General features: G+C 45.0%; 9 protein-coding genes across 9 annotated transcripts; 5 read left to right on the top strand and 4 right to left on the bottom strand.

Annotated features, from left to right (window-relative positions):
• Nucleotides 1-394: 394 nt before the first annotated feature.
• On the bottom strand, nucleotides 395-1,215 carry PADG_06280 (60S ribosomal subunit assembly/export protein LOC1; the record flags this gene model as incomplete). The annotated part of the gene is made up of 3 exons (XM_010763373.1): nucleotides 395-549; nucleotides 680-833; nucleotides 904-1,215. 3 exons carry the CDS (start codon nucleotides 1,213-1,215, stop codon nucleotides 395-397), a joined length of 621 nt encoding a protein of 206 aa, XP_010761675.1.
• A 423-nt stretch (nucleotides 1,216-1,638) lies between these two features.
• PADG_06279 (uncharacterized protein) lies at nucleotides 1,639-2,262 on the top strand (the record flags this gene model as incomplete). The annotated part of the gene is made up of 2 exons (XM_010763372.1): nucleotides 1,639-1,842; nucleotides 2,017-2,262. The coding sequence occupies 2 exons, from the start codon at nucleotides 1,639-1,641 to the stop codon at nucleotides 2,260-2,262; spliced, it is 450 nt and encodes a 149-aa protein (XP_010761674.1).
• A 777-nt stretch (nucleotides 2,263-3,039) lies between these two features.
• On the bottom strand, nucleotides 3,040-4,100 carry PADG_12074 (DNA-directed RNA polymerase core subunit RPC19; the record flags this gene model as incomplete). Its single annotated transcript, XM_010763638.1, has 4 exons — nucleotides 3,040-3,161; nucleotides 3,284-3,396; nucleotides 3,628-3,719; nucleotides 3,786-4,100. 4 exons carry the CDS (start codon nucleotides 4,098-4,100, stop codon nucleotides 3,040-3,042), a joined length of 642 nt encoding a protein of 213 aa, XP_010761940.1.
• Nucleotides 4,101-4,764: 664 nt separating this feature from the next.
• Nucleotides 4,765-5,198, top strand: PADG_12073 (uncharacterized protein; the record flags this gene model as incomplete). Its single annotated transcript, XM_010763637.1, has 2 exons — nucleotides 4,765-4,849; nucleotides 4,936-5,198. 2 exons carry the CDS (start codon nucleotides 4,765-4,767, stop codon nucleotides 5,196-5,198), a joined length of 348 nt encoding a protein of 115 aa, XP_010761939.1.
• A 650-nt stretch (nucleotides 5,199-5,848) lies between these two features.
• On the bottom strand, nucleotides 5,849-7,110 carry PADG_06276 (tRNA N6-adenosine threonylcarbamoyltransferase; the record flags this gene model as incomplete). The annotated part of the gene is made up of 2 exons (XM_010763531.1): nucleotides 5,849-6,591; nucleotides 6,759-7,110. The coding sequence occupies 2 exons, from the start codon at nucleotides 7,108-7,110 to the stop codon at nucleotides 5,849-5,851; spliced, it is 1,095 nt and encodes a 364-aa protein (XP_010761833.1).
• Nucleotides 7,111-7,528: 418 nt separating this feature from the next.
• Nucleotides 7,529-9,185, top strand: PADG_06275 (ribosomal lysine N-methyltransferase; the record flags this gene model as incomplete). The annotated part of the gene is made up of 4 exons (XM_010763530.1): nucleotides 7,529-7,679; nucleotides 7,757-8,346; nucleotides 8,407-8,637; nucleotides 8,691-9,185. The coding sequence occupies 4 exons, from the start codon at nucleotides 7,529-7,531 to the stop codon at nucleotides 9,183-9,185; spliced, it is 1,467 nt and encodes a 488-aa protein (XP_010761832.1).
• Nucleotides 9,186-9,741: 556 nt separating this feature from the next.
• PADG_06274 (uncharacterized protein) lies at nucleotides 9,742-11,703 on the bottom strand (the record flags this gene model as incomplete). The annotated part of the gene is made up of 4 exons (XM_010763371.1): nucleotides 9,742-10,503; nucleotides 10,565-10,861; nucleotides 10,919-11,401; nucleotides 11,542-11,703. 4 exons carry the CDS (start codon nucleotides 11,701-11,703, stop codon nucleotides 9,742-9,744), a joined length of 1,704 nt encoding a protein of 567 aa, XP_010761673.1.
• Nucleotides 11,704-12,343: 640 nt separating this feature from the next.
• Nucleotides 12,344-13,192, top strand: PADG_06273 (calcineurin subunit B; the record flags this gene model as incomplete). The annotated part of the gene is made up of 4 exons (XM_010763370.1): nucleotides 12,344-12,440; nucleotides 12,520-12,572; nucleotides 12,669-12,742; nucleotides 12,817-13,192. The coding sequence occupies 4 exons, from the start codon at nucleotides 12,344-12,346 to the stop codon at nucleotides 13,190-13,192; spliced, it is 600 nt and encodes a 199-aa protein (XP_010761672.1).
• Nucleotides 13,193-15,380: 2,188 nt separating this feature from the next.
• Nucleotides 15,381-17,601, top strand: PADG_06272 (uncharacterized protein; the record flags this gene model as incomplete). The annotated part of the gene is made up of 11 exons (XM_010763369.1): nucleotides 15,381-15,425; nucleotides 15,519-15,556; nucleotides 15,638-15,693; nucleotides 15,782-15,930; nucleotides 16,028-16,169; nucleotides 16,285-16,307; nucleotides 16,385-16,422; nucleotides 16,522-16,665; nucleotides 16,769-17,021; nucleotides 17,259-17,425; nucleotides 17,520-17,601. 11 exons carry the CDS (start codon nucleotides 15,381-15,383, stop codon nucleotides 17,599-17,601), a joined length of 1,137 nt encoding a protein of 378 aa, XP_010761671.1.
• Nucleotides 17,602-18,185: the final 584 nt, after the last annotated feature.

Here is an 18,185-nt window from a genome sequence, read left to right as displayed (position 1 = left end):
AAACATTGAATTTTAGAAATAATTACCCCTACTATATGAGATATATATGTAGTGTATAGTGGAAATGCTAATGGAGAAAATCGTGCAGTTTTTCATTTTATTTATACCACTTAACTCCGGTAGGCAAAAAACCCATAATATCCATGCCCAACAGGTGAACGAAAAAGGAATAGACATGTATGTATGTGCAGCACATATCAAATAGAATATCGTGCACTTTAAAATCCCACTCCAAGGTGCCCCGTAATCGCCCTGTTAAGAAAAAGGAAAAAGGTATCATGCATGATTAGTATAAGCCCTTCAGTAAATCATTCTCCCTATTCACTCCACAACACCCATGCACGGAAAAGAGCCTGTCTTGCCTCAGATCCGAATCGATAAGCGATACCATAAACTATGCAAAAGCCACACGTTTCCGGCTCGATTTTGCCCCCGTTATGGACGATCCCGACCCCTTAGCATCTCCCAATGACGAAGATGATTTCTTCCCATCCTTCCCATCCTCTCTGCTCCCATCAGTGTTATGCCGCTTCTTCTTACGAAGCGAGTCTTTCACAGTTTCCTATTGGAGATTGTCAGAACTTTTACACTGGGACAGGAATGATAGCCAACAAACAAACAAAAAAGAAAAAGAAAAGAAAAGAAAGAGAACATAGAATAAAGATTAAAGGAGGATAACGTGCCAACTTCTCTTTCTTCGCCGCCTGTCTCGCTTCCGCCTCCTTCCTCCTCGCCTCGCGAATCTCCTCCAGCTGTCTGGCTTTCATCATCTTCGACTCAATCTGACCCTCTTTCTCCGCATTCACTATGGCGAGAATAGTCATCATGCTCTCCTATACACGCATTAGCTCATTTCGAATTCTCATCCACAACCACACATCCACATCCACATATAAAGCATACCTGATCATCCACAAAAACCTTCCCCTTCTTCACACCTTTCGGCTTCGTCACGCCCACGGGGGTAATCATATTCAATTGCGGCAGATCCAGCTCCTTCTCAGTATATATCCTCTTCTTTTTCTTTTTCAGATTCTCCGGCGCCGTGCGGGGTTTGACTTTCACCTCCTTGGGTAAGGGACGGTTGGCAGAGGATTTGGATTTGGGTTTAGACACGCGAGAACTTGAGGAGAGGGTTTTTGAATTGGATTTGGATTTGGAGGCCGAAGAAGATTTATTTGAGGATTTGGATGAGGAGCCTCTGTTTGGTGCCATTGTAAAGAGTATGGGTTATGTGGTGGGTAACTATATAAGAGGAAGGGAGGAGAGGAGTGCGGAGAATTGTGAATTGGCTGGGGGCGGAGATGGGTTATGGCGGGGATATCAGAAAAGGGTTATCTATGAGACACAAATACTGTATATTTTATGAATCCATAATATATATCCGTATCCTTGAATTCGAGTTAAATTATGATACCCATAGATTTAAATGTTCTTCTATATCCAATGCTCAAGTTTTGATGGGGAGGTAAAAAACTAGCGGCAATATTCTTTTCGGAAAGGCGGTGAGACTCTATCCTTATAATGTTGCAGAACCATCGTACTAACTCCACAGCTATGCTGGATGCTGTGATAAATTCACCACATCCATCGCACCCGCGATCCTCCTCCGGCTCACATTAGTATATATCGCCTACCATGGTGCTCAATCCCACCTATCTAGCGCAGCGGACGCGATCCTGTATGTTTATACCTACCCCGCGCTATCCTCGGGCAGGCAATATCGCCCCGCAAGGTCCCTTATTCTGTTGTATAATCCCGCTAACGAAGAGGGAAATAGCTGTCAATTGGCAAGATGCAAGACGAAGGGTTTTGAAATCTTACCGGGAATGGCTGCGGGCGGTTAGTGCAAGATTCCCTTTGGCGGAGAGTGGTGGTTTTCCGGCACATTGAACCGAATATACCTCCACCCATCAGAGATATCCGATGCAATTCCTACAACAACTACAATTTGAAACAGCTTGGACTGTGTGATATGGCGCACGAATTGCTAATGTGATCCTGTTTCGTTTCTAGTCGCCTGAAATCCAAGGCATGTACTCTCTCAGCCTCCCCGTCTCCGCCATCCGTACAAAGATACGCCAGGAGTTCGAACGTCACCGATACGTGAACCAATTACCCGTCGTCGATGTATTATTGTTCCAGAGCCACAGCGAATATCAAGTACGTTTGGAGGTGTTTTTGTTGTTGTCGTATTTAAATGGAATGTTCTCAAGGGACACGGGTGTGGATTCTGATTATGACACCCCGGAAATCGGCTAGACTAGCATTCTAGGCCGCAGTCACTCTCTTGTATATTGTATTACACATCACTAATACTCAAGTTCCGCTGCTGGGCGAGGAATGTATTTATAGGAAATGTTGAACTACTGGAAGCAACTCTCACACGTCATGAAATATTTCCGCGTTGAAGAAGATCCCACTGCAAAACTGCCAAAGAACTTCATGTCTAGGTTCCTGGAGGTGAGTCGTTTTGAGAGACATACCGTTCCTATGAATCGGTACCCTTCACTAACAAGACCTTTTTTGTATCGAAATTTAGGGCCGGAATTAACGGGTGTATTTTCCTCTTTCGTTTCCAGTGTTGTTTCCCATCTTCATGGAGAATTCAATAGATATCTGTACATTTGTTCCTGAGCTTAGCAAAAGAAACTTGTTCCTTTTCTTGATAAAATGTGGGACCGTGGTGTGTGGTTATATCCTCGTCCCGGGCAACATTGATATGTTTGGTTCCACGATGCCTGCATGATATCCGGCCCGTCTTGTAATCCTGGAAGCCTATCGACAGTTACGTACGAATTGAGACGCTGAGTGTAACATATGGATATGCCATCTATTTGTTCCAGACCAATTTAACTAGAAAGAACAAATGAGTCCCAGAACAGACCAAAAAAACTCAGTACACCTTATACCCTGTGTTGGTGGCCGAAAAGATAATGAAAATCAGAAAGTGTGTGTTCCCTTTCCCTCTCTTTTTTTTCTATATACAAAACAACAAAGGGAAAAGACCTAAAAGAATCAATAATCACCAATTGCCTATTATTGGCCCTTGCTACCATCAAAGGCATTTTTGGCCTCCGTGAAAGTCTCTGTCACTACGTCACACAGCTCCATCAAGTCGTCGAATCCCTTTTCTAGAACAGCAATGGCAGTTGTTGTATCTATTTTTGCATGTTAGGACTGTATCAGGGAAGATCTGGCGTGTTTATGGTGTATCGGTTTAATGGCTTAGAACCATGGGATGAAAAAGAGGGAGGATGCGATGGAATGGGTTTGCACGTACCATACGTTTGAATACGTAGATTCATTTTAGCTTCTGATGGATGTGGCATTGTGTAGCCGCAGAATTCAACTTCTGGACTGCGGATGGTGGTTGAATAGGTTAGAAATTTGGGACTGTAACAGTTCACAAATGTGGAAATGCACGAATAGTGTATTATCGCGGTGGACAATGATAGCTTGACTCAAAGAAGTTGTGGACAATGAACTTCCAGTCAAGGAACTGGCAAACCACATGTCATACGCAGTCTACAGCTTTAGGTTGCATGTTCATTGAGAGGATGGAATTCGACGTAGGGCCCCAACATCTTCCTAATGACATATGTGGTTAAAAATAGAAATACTCACTTCTTCATAATCACATATCTCAATGCGTTTCCAAGGGTGTGATCTTCCCTGTCAAATTGAAATGATACAGCTGTTTCAGTAGCTCCAGGTAGCTATAGAGGGTGTAAGCAATACCCTTTACAAAAAGAAAAGAGTGTCTGTCGTAGATGGGATAGAACACAGAGGATAACAGTGGAGAGAACGGATCCAATAGCCGCGAAATGACGATGACCTAAGACCAGGAAGGAAACCTCATGAAGGAAAATATCAAGGGCTCTAAAACCCAGGAGAACTCGCGTAATAGGAACCCAACGATATGGAGAAGAGACGGTAACATGAAAAACAGTACTCACAATGGTTATTCTCCGTCCATCCACCTCGAACTCATCTGCGTCATACCCTTCAGGGTCTTCATACTCCGGCTCCTGCTCTCCTTGAGACTGTAGGCCCGCATCTGGCATGGATTCATCTTGTGAGTGCGTAGAGGCCGGCATAGTAACAGTTTACCCGACAAGAATTATGACCCCGATAAATGGAATCTAAGGGTTTACTCCCTTCCTCCTTGTCTGGCTCTTTTCAAACCTAATAGATTGTGATAGGGTGCTGGCGTGTTGGTTTTTGGAGACAGTCTTCACACGTCCTAATCTGGACAGAGCTTCGACTCCTCAAAAAACGTCAGACTGAATAAACAAGGCTGGTTGCCCGGGCTGCGAAGGTGTGGTGTAGAAATGATATATATCAACTTATCCAGAATTTTTTTTCTCCCGCTGTTCGGTGCTTGAGATGTGGAGAATTAGGCTTTGCCGACCATTCCCGGTTTGGGCTAGTTAGCGCAAAGCTTCCGCGCTTATCTTGACATCGCTGGATCTCTACAGAGAGGGGCATCCTAGAGCCGCTTCTTATTACCAGCTCCATGCTTAATACTGATACTTCGGGCAATATATACATAGATATTAGAGAGCATGGAATTTTACGACGGCCACGGTGAAGAAGAGATCCACCGCGTTTTCCGCCCATAGCCCCTCTACGGCCCGATATTCCCGCAGCTGGTTGCGTACGACGAACAAATGGAATACTTCCAATTACAGGGCAACGTCCCAGCCACATCGGAAACTCCAAAGCTTGCAAATCTACTCTTGTCACCTACATTCACGGTGCATGCGACAACGATGGTCGACTCAGCGCCCGGGCAGCCTCGGCTCCCATTCACGATATAATGATTCCGCGACTTGTCCACCTGACTGTAGTGCAGACCAAGGCTCGCGCAGACATAGAGGCCCTCTCCAAAGCGATTGAAATAGTGAAGAGCACAACCCGAGAAAATATTAGTGTTCGCGACCGATTCTGACTTCCTGGTCAATGCGTTTAGTGTTTCGATAAGGCGAAGGCAGCATAACGCAAGCTTGACCCTAAGGGCGAAGGCCGCATGCCGCATGCTCTTCCAGCTCCTGAAACATAAACATATGAGCGATGAGATGGATGAATTGGAATACAGCAGCGATGGAGGTCTCAATTGTCAGATGTGGCATGTTCCACCATGCCAGGCTATAGAGGCGATTGAACTTGCGAACCTGGCTTTGAATGGGGCTTGAACCGTTCCCAGTGGAGAAAACCGGGGGTTGGTTATTGTTCCCCTTGCTTCGATAACCAAACAGAATAATTCAAGGGATTTCATATATATCTTCATTCAACGAAACCACCTATCGGGACGAACAAAATGATCTAGCAATCAGTCTCGAAAGTGAGGATATTTTGGCTGCAGCCAAATTTAATCTGGGTTGTTTAAAGGACATTCGCCGTCCCTTGTCGATTGAGTTTGATTATCCCTTTCTCCGAGACTAGAATCAGTGGCTCTGCTATGTAAGGAATCCATGCAAACGAGATGACAATGCATTCTTCCTTTCATTTTTATTCAAGGTCGAGAATTTTTCGGGATTTTGGAGCGCCCTAGCTCGGACTCGCGTTTCTAGAACCACCATTTCTATGGAACAACTACGGATTTTTTTCGTTATCAGAACCGACCAATGCTGTTAGGTTATTTGATATTCGATACTCACATGTTTGCTTAATCTCAGCAATGATAAAATACCTTTACCATGTTCCTGCTTCATAAAGGGTCATTTCTTATTTCATAATTTCCAGAGGTGTATGTATGTACATGTATTGAAATCCAAAAAGCATCACAAACTCCCAACACCTAATTGCAAATGCTCCATGTCTAATGCAGCCGCCAGTTGATACGTTAGTCATCACGCCATTTCACAAAAACATCGTCGGTTCTGAACCTTTGCGTGCAGGTTGCCTCCTCCAGCTTCGTTCGAAATCCGGTTTTATACGCCAACAAACCAGCCTGTGCAATCATAATGCCGTTGTCAATGCAGAATCGCTCATCTGTCGCATATACGCTTCCTCCACGATCTCGGGCCATGATTCCCATCATTTCCTGCAAGCGTTCATTACAGCCCACGCCTCCCACGATCAGCACCTCTTTCGACCCAACATGCGCCATGGCGCGTTCCGTAATTTCAACAAGCATAGCAAACACAGTTTCCTGAAGCGAAAAGCAGAGGTCTGCACGAGTAGGCAGGTCGTCATTTGTGACGTCATCCATGGCTTTGATTGCTTTCTCAGCCGCATCCCTATTAGCCTGGTCCTCCCCACCAAGTCCCAAGGATGCTGCTAATGCATCTACGGACGCTAATATCCCGGAGAAAGAGCAATCCATCCCTTTAACTGCATATGGAAGATCGACCAATTTTCTCCCTTTCTTTGCCAACTGTTCAATATTGTAGCCAGGAGCTGGATCATTAGAGATATGGAGAGTACGAGCAAAACGATCAAGGCAATTCCCAACCGCAATGTCAAGGGTTTCGCCGAATATTCGATATCGTTGTGAACTATATGCAATAACTTGGGTATTTCCGCCTGATACGTAGAGGACGATAGGATTGGGTGCCCCAGTGATATAGCGCCCCATTTCAATATCTGTAATCTTGTTAGTCAGGTTACAGTATCTAAGGGATGGGTATAATAAGAACGATTGGTGGTGTTTTTCAAGTCAAGTTTTGAAGTACGAGGGGTTGAGTTGTCAAAAGGCCAAGAAATTGCAGTGCATAAGAAGCACATAGACACATAAACAGCAGAAAACATACGTCCAACACAGTGATTAACCCCAACCAACTCTTTCCCCCATAATAGGCTCAGCATCCTCGCTGCGACAGCCACACTCTGCAAAGGTGCACCCATTCCTGGACCCTTCGTGTAACAAATACAGTCCACATCACTAACTGTAACCCCAGCTTCCTTTAAGGCGCATTTCACGAGATTAACGACCCATGCACGATGGTGTTTCGCCGTATCCTTTGGCAGAAACCCTTCACCCGGCGGGGAAACATAGGTGTGGCGAACGTTTGAGAGAACCTGCGGGGAGCCGCCGTCATCGGGATGGAGAATGAGGCCAACTCCCAACTTATTTGCCGAGCCCTCTAAGCCTATGGCAATCATATTGGCAGACTGAAGTTCATCTAAGATCAGATATCATCAACAAGCATGCCAACCATTACCGTTACTGTTACCGTTACCATGTGATTGCGATTCGATTAATGTGAAGAGTTGTGAGCTTATGTTTTCCCAAGGTTCAATGACGGACGGTTGGTTGAGCTTGATATCACGTGGCCCACCCCTCGGAAATCAAGCGGAATAATCTGTGGTAGTTTATCCGAAACACGGGCTAACTACGCTTTTTGGAAGTAGTGGAGATTCTTTCGAACATTGGCGTTGTGGCACAGTACGTGTTGTTCCTGTTGTTCATTCTGTTCATTCTGTTTACAATGCTTCTGTTCGCCGGTCTGGGCGTCTTATTTAGTATAAGTAACCACAGTCTTTTCCGTCTGCTGTTTTTAACCCCTGGAATTTCATTGTAATGTCGAACCTTAACCATTGTGAGGACGTCCAGTCTTTCTCGCAGGTTTCTGAGGAGTTTATGGACTGGCTGAAGCAGTCCCCGGGAGTGAGAGTGAACCCAAAGATTAAGATTGCAGATCTTAGATCGGAAGGTGCTGGAAGAGGCATTGGTATGTCTGTGCCATATCAGTTGACTTGCTTATCCCTCCATCGTTTACTAGGGTTTTCTAATGTTTTGGGTTCATAGTGGCCTATGACGATATCAATGAAGAGGAGGAGCTTTTTGCCATACCACAGGGCCTTGTGCTTAGTTTCCAGAACTCGAAACTGAAAGATCTTATGGAGATAAATGAGCGTGACTTGGGTCAGTGGCTTTGTCTCATTCTTGTGATGATATATGAGTATCTTCAAGGTGCGGCTTCTCCATGGGCGCCATATTTCAAAGTCCTACCCACAGATTTCGATACCTTGATGTTCTGGACAGATGCAGAGCTTCTGGAACTGAAGGGAAGTGCCGTTTTGGGTAGGATCGGGAAATCTACCGCAGAAGAAGTTTTCCTTAGAGATCTTCTTCCTCTCGTCTCCAAAAACTCTGAGCTGTTTCCACTCACTGGTGGCCTGCTGTCTTACAACTCACCCGATGGGAAAGCCGCACTCCTGTCTCTTGCTCATCGGATGGGTTCTTTGATCATGTCTTATGCCTTTGACGTCGAAAATGACGAAGCTGAAGAAGTGGAGGGGGAGGATGGTTATGTGACAGATGACGAGGAGCGGCAGCTACCCAAAGGAATGATTCCCTTGGCAGACCTCTTGAATGCGGATGCAGATAGAAATAACGTGAGTAATTCACATTTTTGAAGCATCGCGCATCCAATACATATGCTAACTATCCGTCAGGCACGTCTATTTCAAGAAGATGGCTATCTTTCTATGAAATCCATAAAATCCATCCGAAAAGGGGAAGAAATATTCAACGATTACGGAGAATTACCTCGCGCCGAACTTCTGAGACGATATGGGTATGTTACTGACAGTTACGCTCAATACGATGAAGCCGAGGTTCCGATTCAAACAATATGCAGGGTCGCGGGGTTAAAATCTTCTACCCCAGGCCCAGATGAGCCCCGAGTCCGTGTCTTCCATACCCAACTTGTTTAGCTATCGTGCTGACTCACTTGCAGCTGGAATTCTTGGATGACTTGGAGGTGTTGGACGACGGCTATGGCATCCCGCGACACGACAGGTCTACCCCGTTAGCGGAAACTCTACCAACTGAGCTTTTGGTCGTTCTCAATATCTTAGTGATGCCCCTTGAGCAGTTCAATCAACTGAAACAGAAGAGCAAGGTTCCGAAACCTGCCTTAGGGATTGCGGAGGCCACTTTGCTTGATGAAGTGGTGCGACTAATCCTTGGGGAATACCCTACTACCGTCGCCCAAGACAAGGAGCTCTTAGCTTCATGCGCCAACTATCAGGGATCTACAAGCCCAATATCCGCAGGACGACTCAAGATGGCGCTGCAAGTCCGAAAAGGAGAGAAAGAAATTTTAAACGCAGTTCTTTCCGAGCTTGAAGACTTCATTGCTCAACATCGTCAAGTTTCAGACTCATATTCTGCCACGAAAAGGAGCATGGAACATTCTACGGGCCTCGGAGAGAAACGAAGAAAGATATGAGCAGCATTCTGCAAAACAGGAGACCAAGGTATGAAAACGAAAGATAAAAAGAAAATGGTAGCAACTAAATCAGGAGGGTGAAGATTCTGAGCCTTTTTCTAAGATATTTTCCATATATTAAGGTTTTGCCAACTTTGCAGTACACGGTGAAACAGCGAGACTGGTGCGACGATGTACACTTAACATAATTTATATAGGGGGGGTGCTTGCATTGGACTTCAGTTCAAGCAATCATTTCGCCAGGGGTTGATAGAGGTTGAAACAGAGCTTTGTTGTTGTGTGGATGATAGGGGTAGAGTGTGTTGAGGTAAGAAAACTCTGTTGAGACCTACTCAAAGGCAAGGTGGCAGAGTGATAAAAGCGAAAAATTAAATAAATAAAAGAAAGAGAAAGAGAAGAGAAGAAAAACAGACTGCTCCTCTGCCAGATACTATATGACAAAAAAGAAACAAAGAAGAAAACGCTCAAGAAACCATTCAAATCACGAAACGCCGTCCATGCTAAAAGGCAACACATTATAAAGAAGGGATTCAGCAAAGAAATTCTAGAATCGAGGTTAAGGTCCCTTGAGCACGATGTTCGTTGTTCCATTCATGGAACCGTTCGGACTAGCCGTGACCACAGCTTCTCCCTGCAGGCGCCTTTGGGCTTGAACCTGAGCTTGAAGCTGAGCGTGCGCTGCTGCTTGATCTCTTGACTTCGCAGAGAGATACGCACGATGCTGCATGATCTGAATGTCGAACTGGTCCTTTTCAAATATCGGATTTGCGTCCTCGTCTTCCAGATCATACTTGAAACGCTCGAGTTTTATGGGATCAACCTCTGACCTATTTCGGAATGGGAGATTGCGACGGTCAATTATCATTCGCCCGCCTCGTCCTATTCGCCGCCGGAATGATGGCATGGTTCTACTCGACTCCTCATCAGAAGGGGTACAATAGCGCACAGTTCTCACAAGCTTGTCTAATGCATCGGAATGGTTCCTATCTGCAACTGCGTCTCGCATGTTATCAGAGGACTCCGATGCTGGTGGCGTCGGAAGATACTCTGTGATGATTGCTGGGCGGAACTCAGCATCAAAACTATGTTCTGAAGTTGGGGTAAGTGGTGCTGTCGTCCAGTCGACATATCCTTCATTCCACTTGGCATGCTTCGCAATGTTTTGTTTGATTTCGCGCAAAACCTCATTTTCTTTATCTACCTGTACATCTTCCAACAATACCAGGTCCTCTCCAGGCCCTCCAGCTCGAGGAGGCATACGGAGCTGAGGAGCAACTGGTCGGTTGCCAGCGGGGACTTCTGCCACCTTTTTCTTTGGCTTTACGATAAGTTAGCAAGAGAGATTCAAGTTGGAAGCCAACAATAATTCTCATTCTCACCTTCTGGTTGATGAGGTCATCATCGTCATCTTTGATGCCCAGTTTTCGTTTCGTCTCTTTTACTTCAGCCCGTTGGACAAAGACTTGTCGCTCGGCGATAAGCAGTTCTCTCCTTGCCAATTCGCGTTGGCGCACCATAGCGACCAGCTCTCTGGCATCTTCTAGCTCCTTTCTGAGCCTCCGCAGCTTCTCGGCACTCTGGGCATCTCTACCACGGGTCTTGCGGACTTGTCGCACCTCCCTTCTACGAAAGCAAACGTATGGGTCACCATCGTCTGTATCCTGGCCGGTTTCAAACTGCAAGCGCCGAGTTAGTGCTGGATATTTGCCACTATGTCTGGTTGGAGTACTCACTTTAAGTCCTGTTTGTAACGGGCGGTTTCCAGTTTTGTTTCTCCTGGCCTTCCAGTGTTCATATATATCATTGGCAAACTGCCTTACACTCTCATCTACGAGACCGTCAAAGGAATTTTCCATCTCAGAGTATGGGAGCACCGGAGGGCTATCGACCGCCGCAAAAGGTTGCTTGGTCTGGGCAGTCTCTTCGAAGAAGGCCATGACCACTTCGAATTGATCTTCGGTACATTGTGTGGACGCATCTTTCTTCTGGTTCAAAATCTTAAGAGCGACATCGTCCTCATCCACTAAATTATAACTACAGCCGCTGCAATCCTCCACGGTGGACGAAAAGCGGATGTACGTGGCAGGTTGCGAAAAGGTAGGTTTGTATATGGAGTCATATTGAAGGGAGCTCTTGACGGTTTCGGGGGTAGGGATATGAGCCTGCGCAACATTGCCACGAGCAGCAGCATTTATTGCCTCTTGGAGATGGATTTCCTACAACAGAAACATTGGGCGGTCAGCGCATTCTGCACAACAGATTCTCTCGCGACGTTTTGTAGGAATTTTCATATCTCAGTGTCACGTGATGTAGAGAACAGGCAACGTCAAAAACTTGGGAGGGAAAAAGGACGGACAGTCTCCTCAGCCTTCTCCACTCCGGTTTCGATAGATTGTAGAGTAGTTTGGACCTCATCCTCGATGACATCAATCTGATCCTCTCGGAATATAGGAATAGGCTGTTTGGAGGTGAGTTTCTTTGGGCGCGTTGACCGCATCATCCCCACGAGCCTTGACATAACTCTGGGGCTGCAGCACCCTAGCGATCATAAGCAACCGTCCCAATAAGGGCATTAATCGATAGCCCAGATCATGCAAATTCGCGTAGATGTGTTTTTAACACGGATGAACTGTGTTTGGGAGAGAAAATCGAGTTTGCAAAAGCGTGACGAAATGGTGATATCTTGAGTTGACGTTGGCTTGACACTAACAACCGGCCTGTTTTGGGCATCGGCCGGACCCAGGGGCCCGCTTAAATTGCCTAATGCGGCTAGTGCGGGGATTGTCAATATCAAAAGCCCCTTGGGTGGGTTTTCCTAATATGGACTAGCGCCATTAATTACCCTGAGGAACTTTGTTCTGGGTAACGTGACTTCGATGTTATCTCAATCCAAGTTCTGGGACGCAGTTTAATGTAACTAAGTAGTCAGTAAGTGGAGTCTACATTGTCCAATATCAAATGCATATAGCTACTTCCGCCTCCTCCTCCCAATTAATTCAATATCCCCAGTATATAAACGCTATTGAAGACTATAAATACCTTCTCTTTCCTCTTCCCCTTATCATACTCAATGACTTAGATTTTAGCTTTCTTTCACCCATCTATTTCACTCCCTTTCCCCGTCTCCTTCCCCCGGCCTCCCGGCAACCACTTCTATCATGGCTGCGGAACCCAATGCAGCCATGCAAGAGGCTCAGCAGAAACAGCAGAATTCAGGCTCAGAGGTTCTAGATAACATAGTATCAGCTTCGAACTGTGCGCTACCCTTGGCGTTAAATCCCCCCGTTGTGTGTTTTGGGAGGCACGCCCAGCTAACAGATGTGGTATTATCTAGTCAATCGAGACGAGGTCGACAGACTACGGAAACGATTTATGAAGCTGGATAAGGTGAGAACCACTGTTGATATGCTGCGTATTCCGCACCCACTGGGTTCGCGGTCGCAGTGAGTTGTACACGTGCTAAATCCATCAAATATATTATAGGATAACTCTGGGACGATTGAGCGCGATGAGTTTCTTTCCCTTCCACAAGTATCTTCAAACCCACTTGCGACACGGTATTGTCCCCGTCGTCCCCCTCCTCCATATAAATATGGACATACGACTCATATCTCTACCCTCCTACAACTAGAATGATTGCGATTTTCGACGAAGATGGTGGCGGTGATGTCGACTTCCAAGAATTCGTCTCGGGCCTTTCAGCTTTCAGTTCTAAAGGAAATAAAGAGGAGAAGCTGCGCTTCGCCTTTAAGGTCTACGATATTGACCGTGACGGGTACATTTCGAACGGGGAGCTGTTCATCGTGCTGAAGATGATGGTGGGAAGCAATTTAAAGGACATGCAACTTCAGCAGATTGTGGATAAGACGATTATGGAGGCGGATAAGGATGGCGATGGGAAGATTAGCTTTGAGGAATTTACGCGCATGGTAGAAAATACGGATGTCAGCATGAGTATGACTTTGGGTATGAATTTCCTTGTTTTCCCCTTTTTCCCTGTCTGTTAAAGTTTTCTTACATAGGCTGCCATTACTTTTCATGCTAACTCTGTGAATCACACATTTAGATCAATTCTGAGCATAATCTTGAAATTCACATTATCTGTTCTGTTATTATTCGATTCCTCCTCTTGATAATGTCCCTTAGGAACTGTTTCTGCCTCTGCTCTTTTTTCTTTACCCCTCCGATATTAAAGAGGCGGTCAATAAAATGTCAACATCTTGGCTATCAAATGAATCACACCCTTGGAGCGACTACAACCCATATGATCTAAATCTAGCTTTCGACTACATTGAAGCTTGCAACACTTGTAGGGAAAACCATGTTATCTACCAAAAAGATGCGATAGCTCCCGCATGCTCATATGACATCCATCTCGTAATACTCCATACACTGGCCGTTCACGTGTTGTTCGCTAAGGCGCCCAACACACACAATTCAACGTATGTCCCCACAATGGTCCTATATCTCAGGTCAAATCGATTCCATTCACCGACGGTACCGACGAACGGTGATGACATATTTTTGTTCCGATATCTATGGGTAATTATCACCTTCAGATTGTTTCCTGCTCATCTCAGCTCGATCTCCTTTCCCAGTCCAGTTGTCAATATGGGATTAAGTAGTTATTCGCAACCGCCCTGCCGGGGGGTTTGTTTCTCTCCCAGCATCTTGGCAGAGACCGGAGACCAGAGAATAGGGTTAACGTTAATCTTTGAAGCATGTTGGCAGATTTCCAGTAACCTGGTTCCCATCAGCCTTCTCCGCTTTGTGAAACTCAATTTCTAGCACATAACTATCACGTCCACGGTAACTTACTAGCTAGCTCTTCAAATGAGACATTTAAAGAAGTCAAATGCCTATTTTCACGTGCAGAATGCGATTAGGTAGATGTCGTGTAACGTTCTTCTCTCTCTCTCTCTCTCTCCTGATATCGACCCGTCTGTCTGGGAGTCGTTAATTATAGCGCAATGTGCTACTGCACGTCTAGCTAACCCGCAACGTAATCGCAGAGTATGTAAACATCCCTCGCCAGATGGAGTTTGTGAACTTGTTGATTCGACAGACGGAGAGGGAAAAAGTCTCTTTATCGTTAGCCACATGTCTCAAAGGCCAAACCACCCCACCATGCTCACCCAGGGCTTTCAAACCCTGGCGTGCAATCGAGCTGACATTTACAGTTAAAGGAACGTGTCCTTTGGAAAGGAATCTGCTAGATATCTAAATTAGATATTTCACATCCAGACAATATCTTTCCCCTTTGGTGGTGATGGTGGTGGCTAGACTGCGAATTCCGCTATCCAGCAAGTCTGCAGCAGTATTTCCATCGGCCTCAACCGAGTGTCTGAAAACTGTCCGCGAGCTTCTTGATATATGGAGATCGATCCTGTGGATGTCCTCGTCCGGTCTTGATGAGACGTTGCAGGGGTCAACCCGCCAACGAATGTCTAACTTGGATAATATATCCACTAGATATTTGAATGTATCAATACCTCCCGCTAAAAATAATTAAACCCCCACCACGGAGTACCTTTTTACCAGGAATCCCTATCCCATCGAAATATCCTTCTAGCACTTCCCTCTGCCTCTTAGCTGGCTAGTGAGGTCGCTCATGTGGTCTTTAGTCTTCCTCTAGCCGGAGGTTATCTCCTAGGTTCCAACTCAGTGGACCGCCGCCGGGTGGAGGACCATCAGCATGGATGAAGCTTGCTCATACACTGCATGTGGGCGCACGATGATGCCCAACTATGATAAAACTAGTCGAGAGTCCGTCGCGTTGCCAATAGGAAATGGGGTTAAGTCAGCATGGGAACGCATCCATGGACGGAAAGCAACCGTTTCGTCATCATCTTGTTCATAATGGGGCGCCGTCTGCTCCAAGCCTCAAATCTGACAAGCGCTTGGGCTGTCACAGGCTTCTCCACTGAGATTTGAATCGCCCAACATGGATGAAAAATCTTGCTATTATATATAAACTTCCCCCTCCCCCAACTCTTATCCAGTCCCCACTCGCGCCATTTCTTTTTCTTTTTATATCTTGGTTGACTCTGTGACGGGGCGTGATTTTAAGGCAACTATCTAACATTGTTCTCTTTTCTCGATGCGGAATTCATCACCATTTCCACTATTGTCATTGTTGCTGGCAGCGCGGAACGTCAGCGTGATAAGACCTTGAAGATATTAATTGCGACACAGATGTCGATGGCAAACGAATCAACTCCTATTTCGGTAGACTCTGAGGTTCGTGTGGTGGATTCCCTCTGCCCCTCTTTGCCCTATGTGTTGGATATACATTCTTGTTGGATTGTCATTCATTCTAACACACGTCCTTAGTCCGAGAACAGCTATGAGCACCTTGAAGATGGCAACTTGTTAGTTGAAACCGCTTAAAATTACTACTATATTACGATTTATATTTTCCCAGGATGCACGGCTAACTGATGCTGGAACAGCTCGTCGTTTGCACAATCTTTGGCATCAACCGTTGTCAATCAGACATATGAAAATGGTATGTTTCGCCTGTAAAGCTAACAGGACCGGCTTTTCAGAAACAACATCATATGGACATGATGATTTAATATTATATTTCTCAACAGGAAGACGATACCATTCTTTTAGGGAAGGCGGTGAGCACAGCTCTAAGGATATGATATCATGGTCTATCAAAATCTCTGTGTGTGACAGTGCTAAATTTTGGTTTACTGTTCTGGCTATTTTAATAGCATACATATTTCCAAACGATGAGGTGAGTCGAGTCTGCCAGCATACTCTGTTGCGGATTTATTCCCAAACTTGATGAATATGGGTCTTGCTCTATCTGACAGCCCATCCGGTTCTAATAGAAAGAGAACAATCGATTAGATATTGTACATCATATGATGTATCTCCTATGTGATGAACAGCTTCATCTGGCGCCTATTGGCGAAAGTCCGCAGAATATCCTCGATATCGGTGCCGGGACCGGCCTTTGGTGCTGCCAAATGGGTATGTGTTTGATTTGTTGTAATTTTTTTTTTTTTAAAAAAAAAAGGAACACTGAGCTACAGAATACCCTATTGCTCGTCGAAGAATGAAGAAATACTAATAATATAAATTGTAGGGGATGACTATCCTTCAGCACAGGTATGTTGACAGGATACCAACGAGCGTCAGAAGCTGTGGTCGATCAAGGTTATACAACTAAACCACCTCATCGTTAGATACTAGGCATCGACTTAAGTCCTATACGAAACACATTGTTTGTAACCACCTCCCCTGTACATAGAGAACTCACAAAGTAGAAAGCGAGGAAAGCCCTATTTTTTCTTCATTAGAATTCTAATCCCCCTTGGTGAAGTGATGCTACTCCAGACAACGTGAGATTCGAAGTCGATGACGTCGAAAGCGAATGGACATTTATCAACAATTTTGATTACATCCATAGCCGCTACATGACCGCCTCGATACGAGATTGGCCAAAGCTGATTGAGAGATGTTACAGGTAAACCCCGCTCTCTCCCCGCTAATACATGTAGCCAAACCTCCATGTCCACGTATGTGCGCGTTTACATACATACATACATTCTAATGTTTCCTCGTTCCAGTCACTTGATGCCGGGAGGCTGGGCTGAGTTTCAAGACTCCGACGCAAGGTGGTATTCCGATGACGACTCGTACAATCAAGACTCAGCACTTGGAAAATGGCTCAAGTTATTTCACGAAGCCGCGTACACACATGGCCGTGAGCTGGCGCCGGGACCCAAGCTCGAAGGATGGGTGCGCAATGCAGGCTTCACTGATGTTGTGACTAAGAAGCTTCGGGTTCCAATTGGAAAATGGCCAAGGGATCCGAAATTGGTACGTGAATTACACATATAGCTTTCACTACCGTACCCTGCCCATTCTTTGACAGACCAGCGTGGAAGGAAAGGGAAAGGGCATAACCTCCGCAAATCCATGGATGGGCGAAATATAAGACAAAAGGAGAGATGCACAAAGGAAAACAAAAAAAAAAGATGGAGTTCTACACGTGCTCCGGGAATGTCAAAAATGCAACTTTTATATCCATACTGACACACTGATATTATTGAGCAGAAAACTATCGGAACATGGAACCTCATCCAGATCATTGAAGGGATGGAGGGATTTTCCATGGCCCTCTTTTCGCGAGTATTAGGATGGTCCCCCGATGCCATCCAAGCCTTCGTCTCCGACGTGGTTGAAGATCTCCGCAATCCAAAAATGCATGCACTATTTGACCTGTGAGTGAACGTTCTTATTTTGCCCCCTTTCCAATCTGTGAGGATGCGTTTCAATTTTCCCAGACCCTGACATGTCTATTTTTCTACCTTCCAGATACATTGTCTACGGCCGCAAGCCGGAAAAAAGCACAAGTCAGCATTCTATAAGTGGGCCGCAGAACCCATTAACACATTAAAAGCTATGGATAGGAAACAGGATAAAAAGAAATTTCAATTTGATTGGATTAATGACCATGATAATGATGATAATGATGATGGCTCCTTGGCAAAATTCTATATTGACATCTATTCATTTGTTTAGAGTGGTTCTCACTTTGATAGGGGAAACAAGAATGAAAACAAGAGAAGGTTTTTCATCACAAAGAGATGATAGAAGTAATCTGCATATCCTCTCATTTGCTCTGAGAAACTTAAGATATTAAATCAAAGAATGTACAAAAATAGATATGAGTCATGACATAAGTATGATACCTACTTATTATCAGTAACACTTACAGGTGCATCAGTCTGATGTTAAAACAAGTTTTCATTTGCTGAAATATCGAGGTTTCAAAAACCTAGACCTATAGGTTCAGAAGACAGAGTAGATAAAGATGTCATGACTCCTTGATTGACTAATCATATGTAACTAATAGAATTCTAGAGTTGTAGACTCTGTTTCAAATTCTAAGTTAAAGCAGTGTATCGAACATGCTTGTGCGAGCATGTTTATGAAAATAGAAAAAATGAATTCACAACAAAAAATATGAAAAAGAACAAT

Source organism: Paracoccidioides brasiliensis (assembly GCF_000150735.1).
Source record: "Paracoccidioides brasiliensis Pb18 unplaced genomic scaffold supercont2.8, whole genome shotgun sequence".
Classification (NCBI taxonomy): Eukaryota; Fungi; Ascomycota; class Eurotiomycetes; order Onygenales; family Ajellomycetaceae; genus Paracoccidioides; species Paracoccidioides brasiliensis.
The sequence above is the reverse complement of the archived record's forward strand: the minus strand, read 5'-3'. Positions and strand labels throughout refer to the sequence as shown.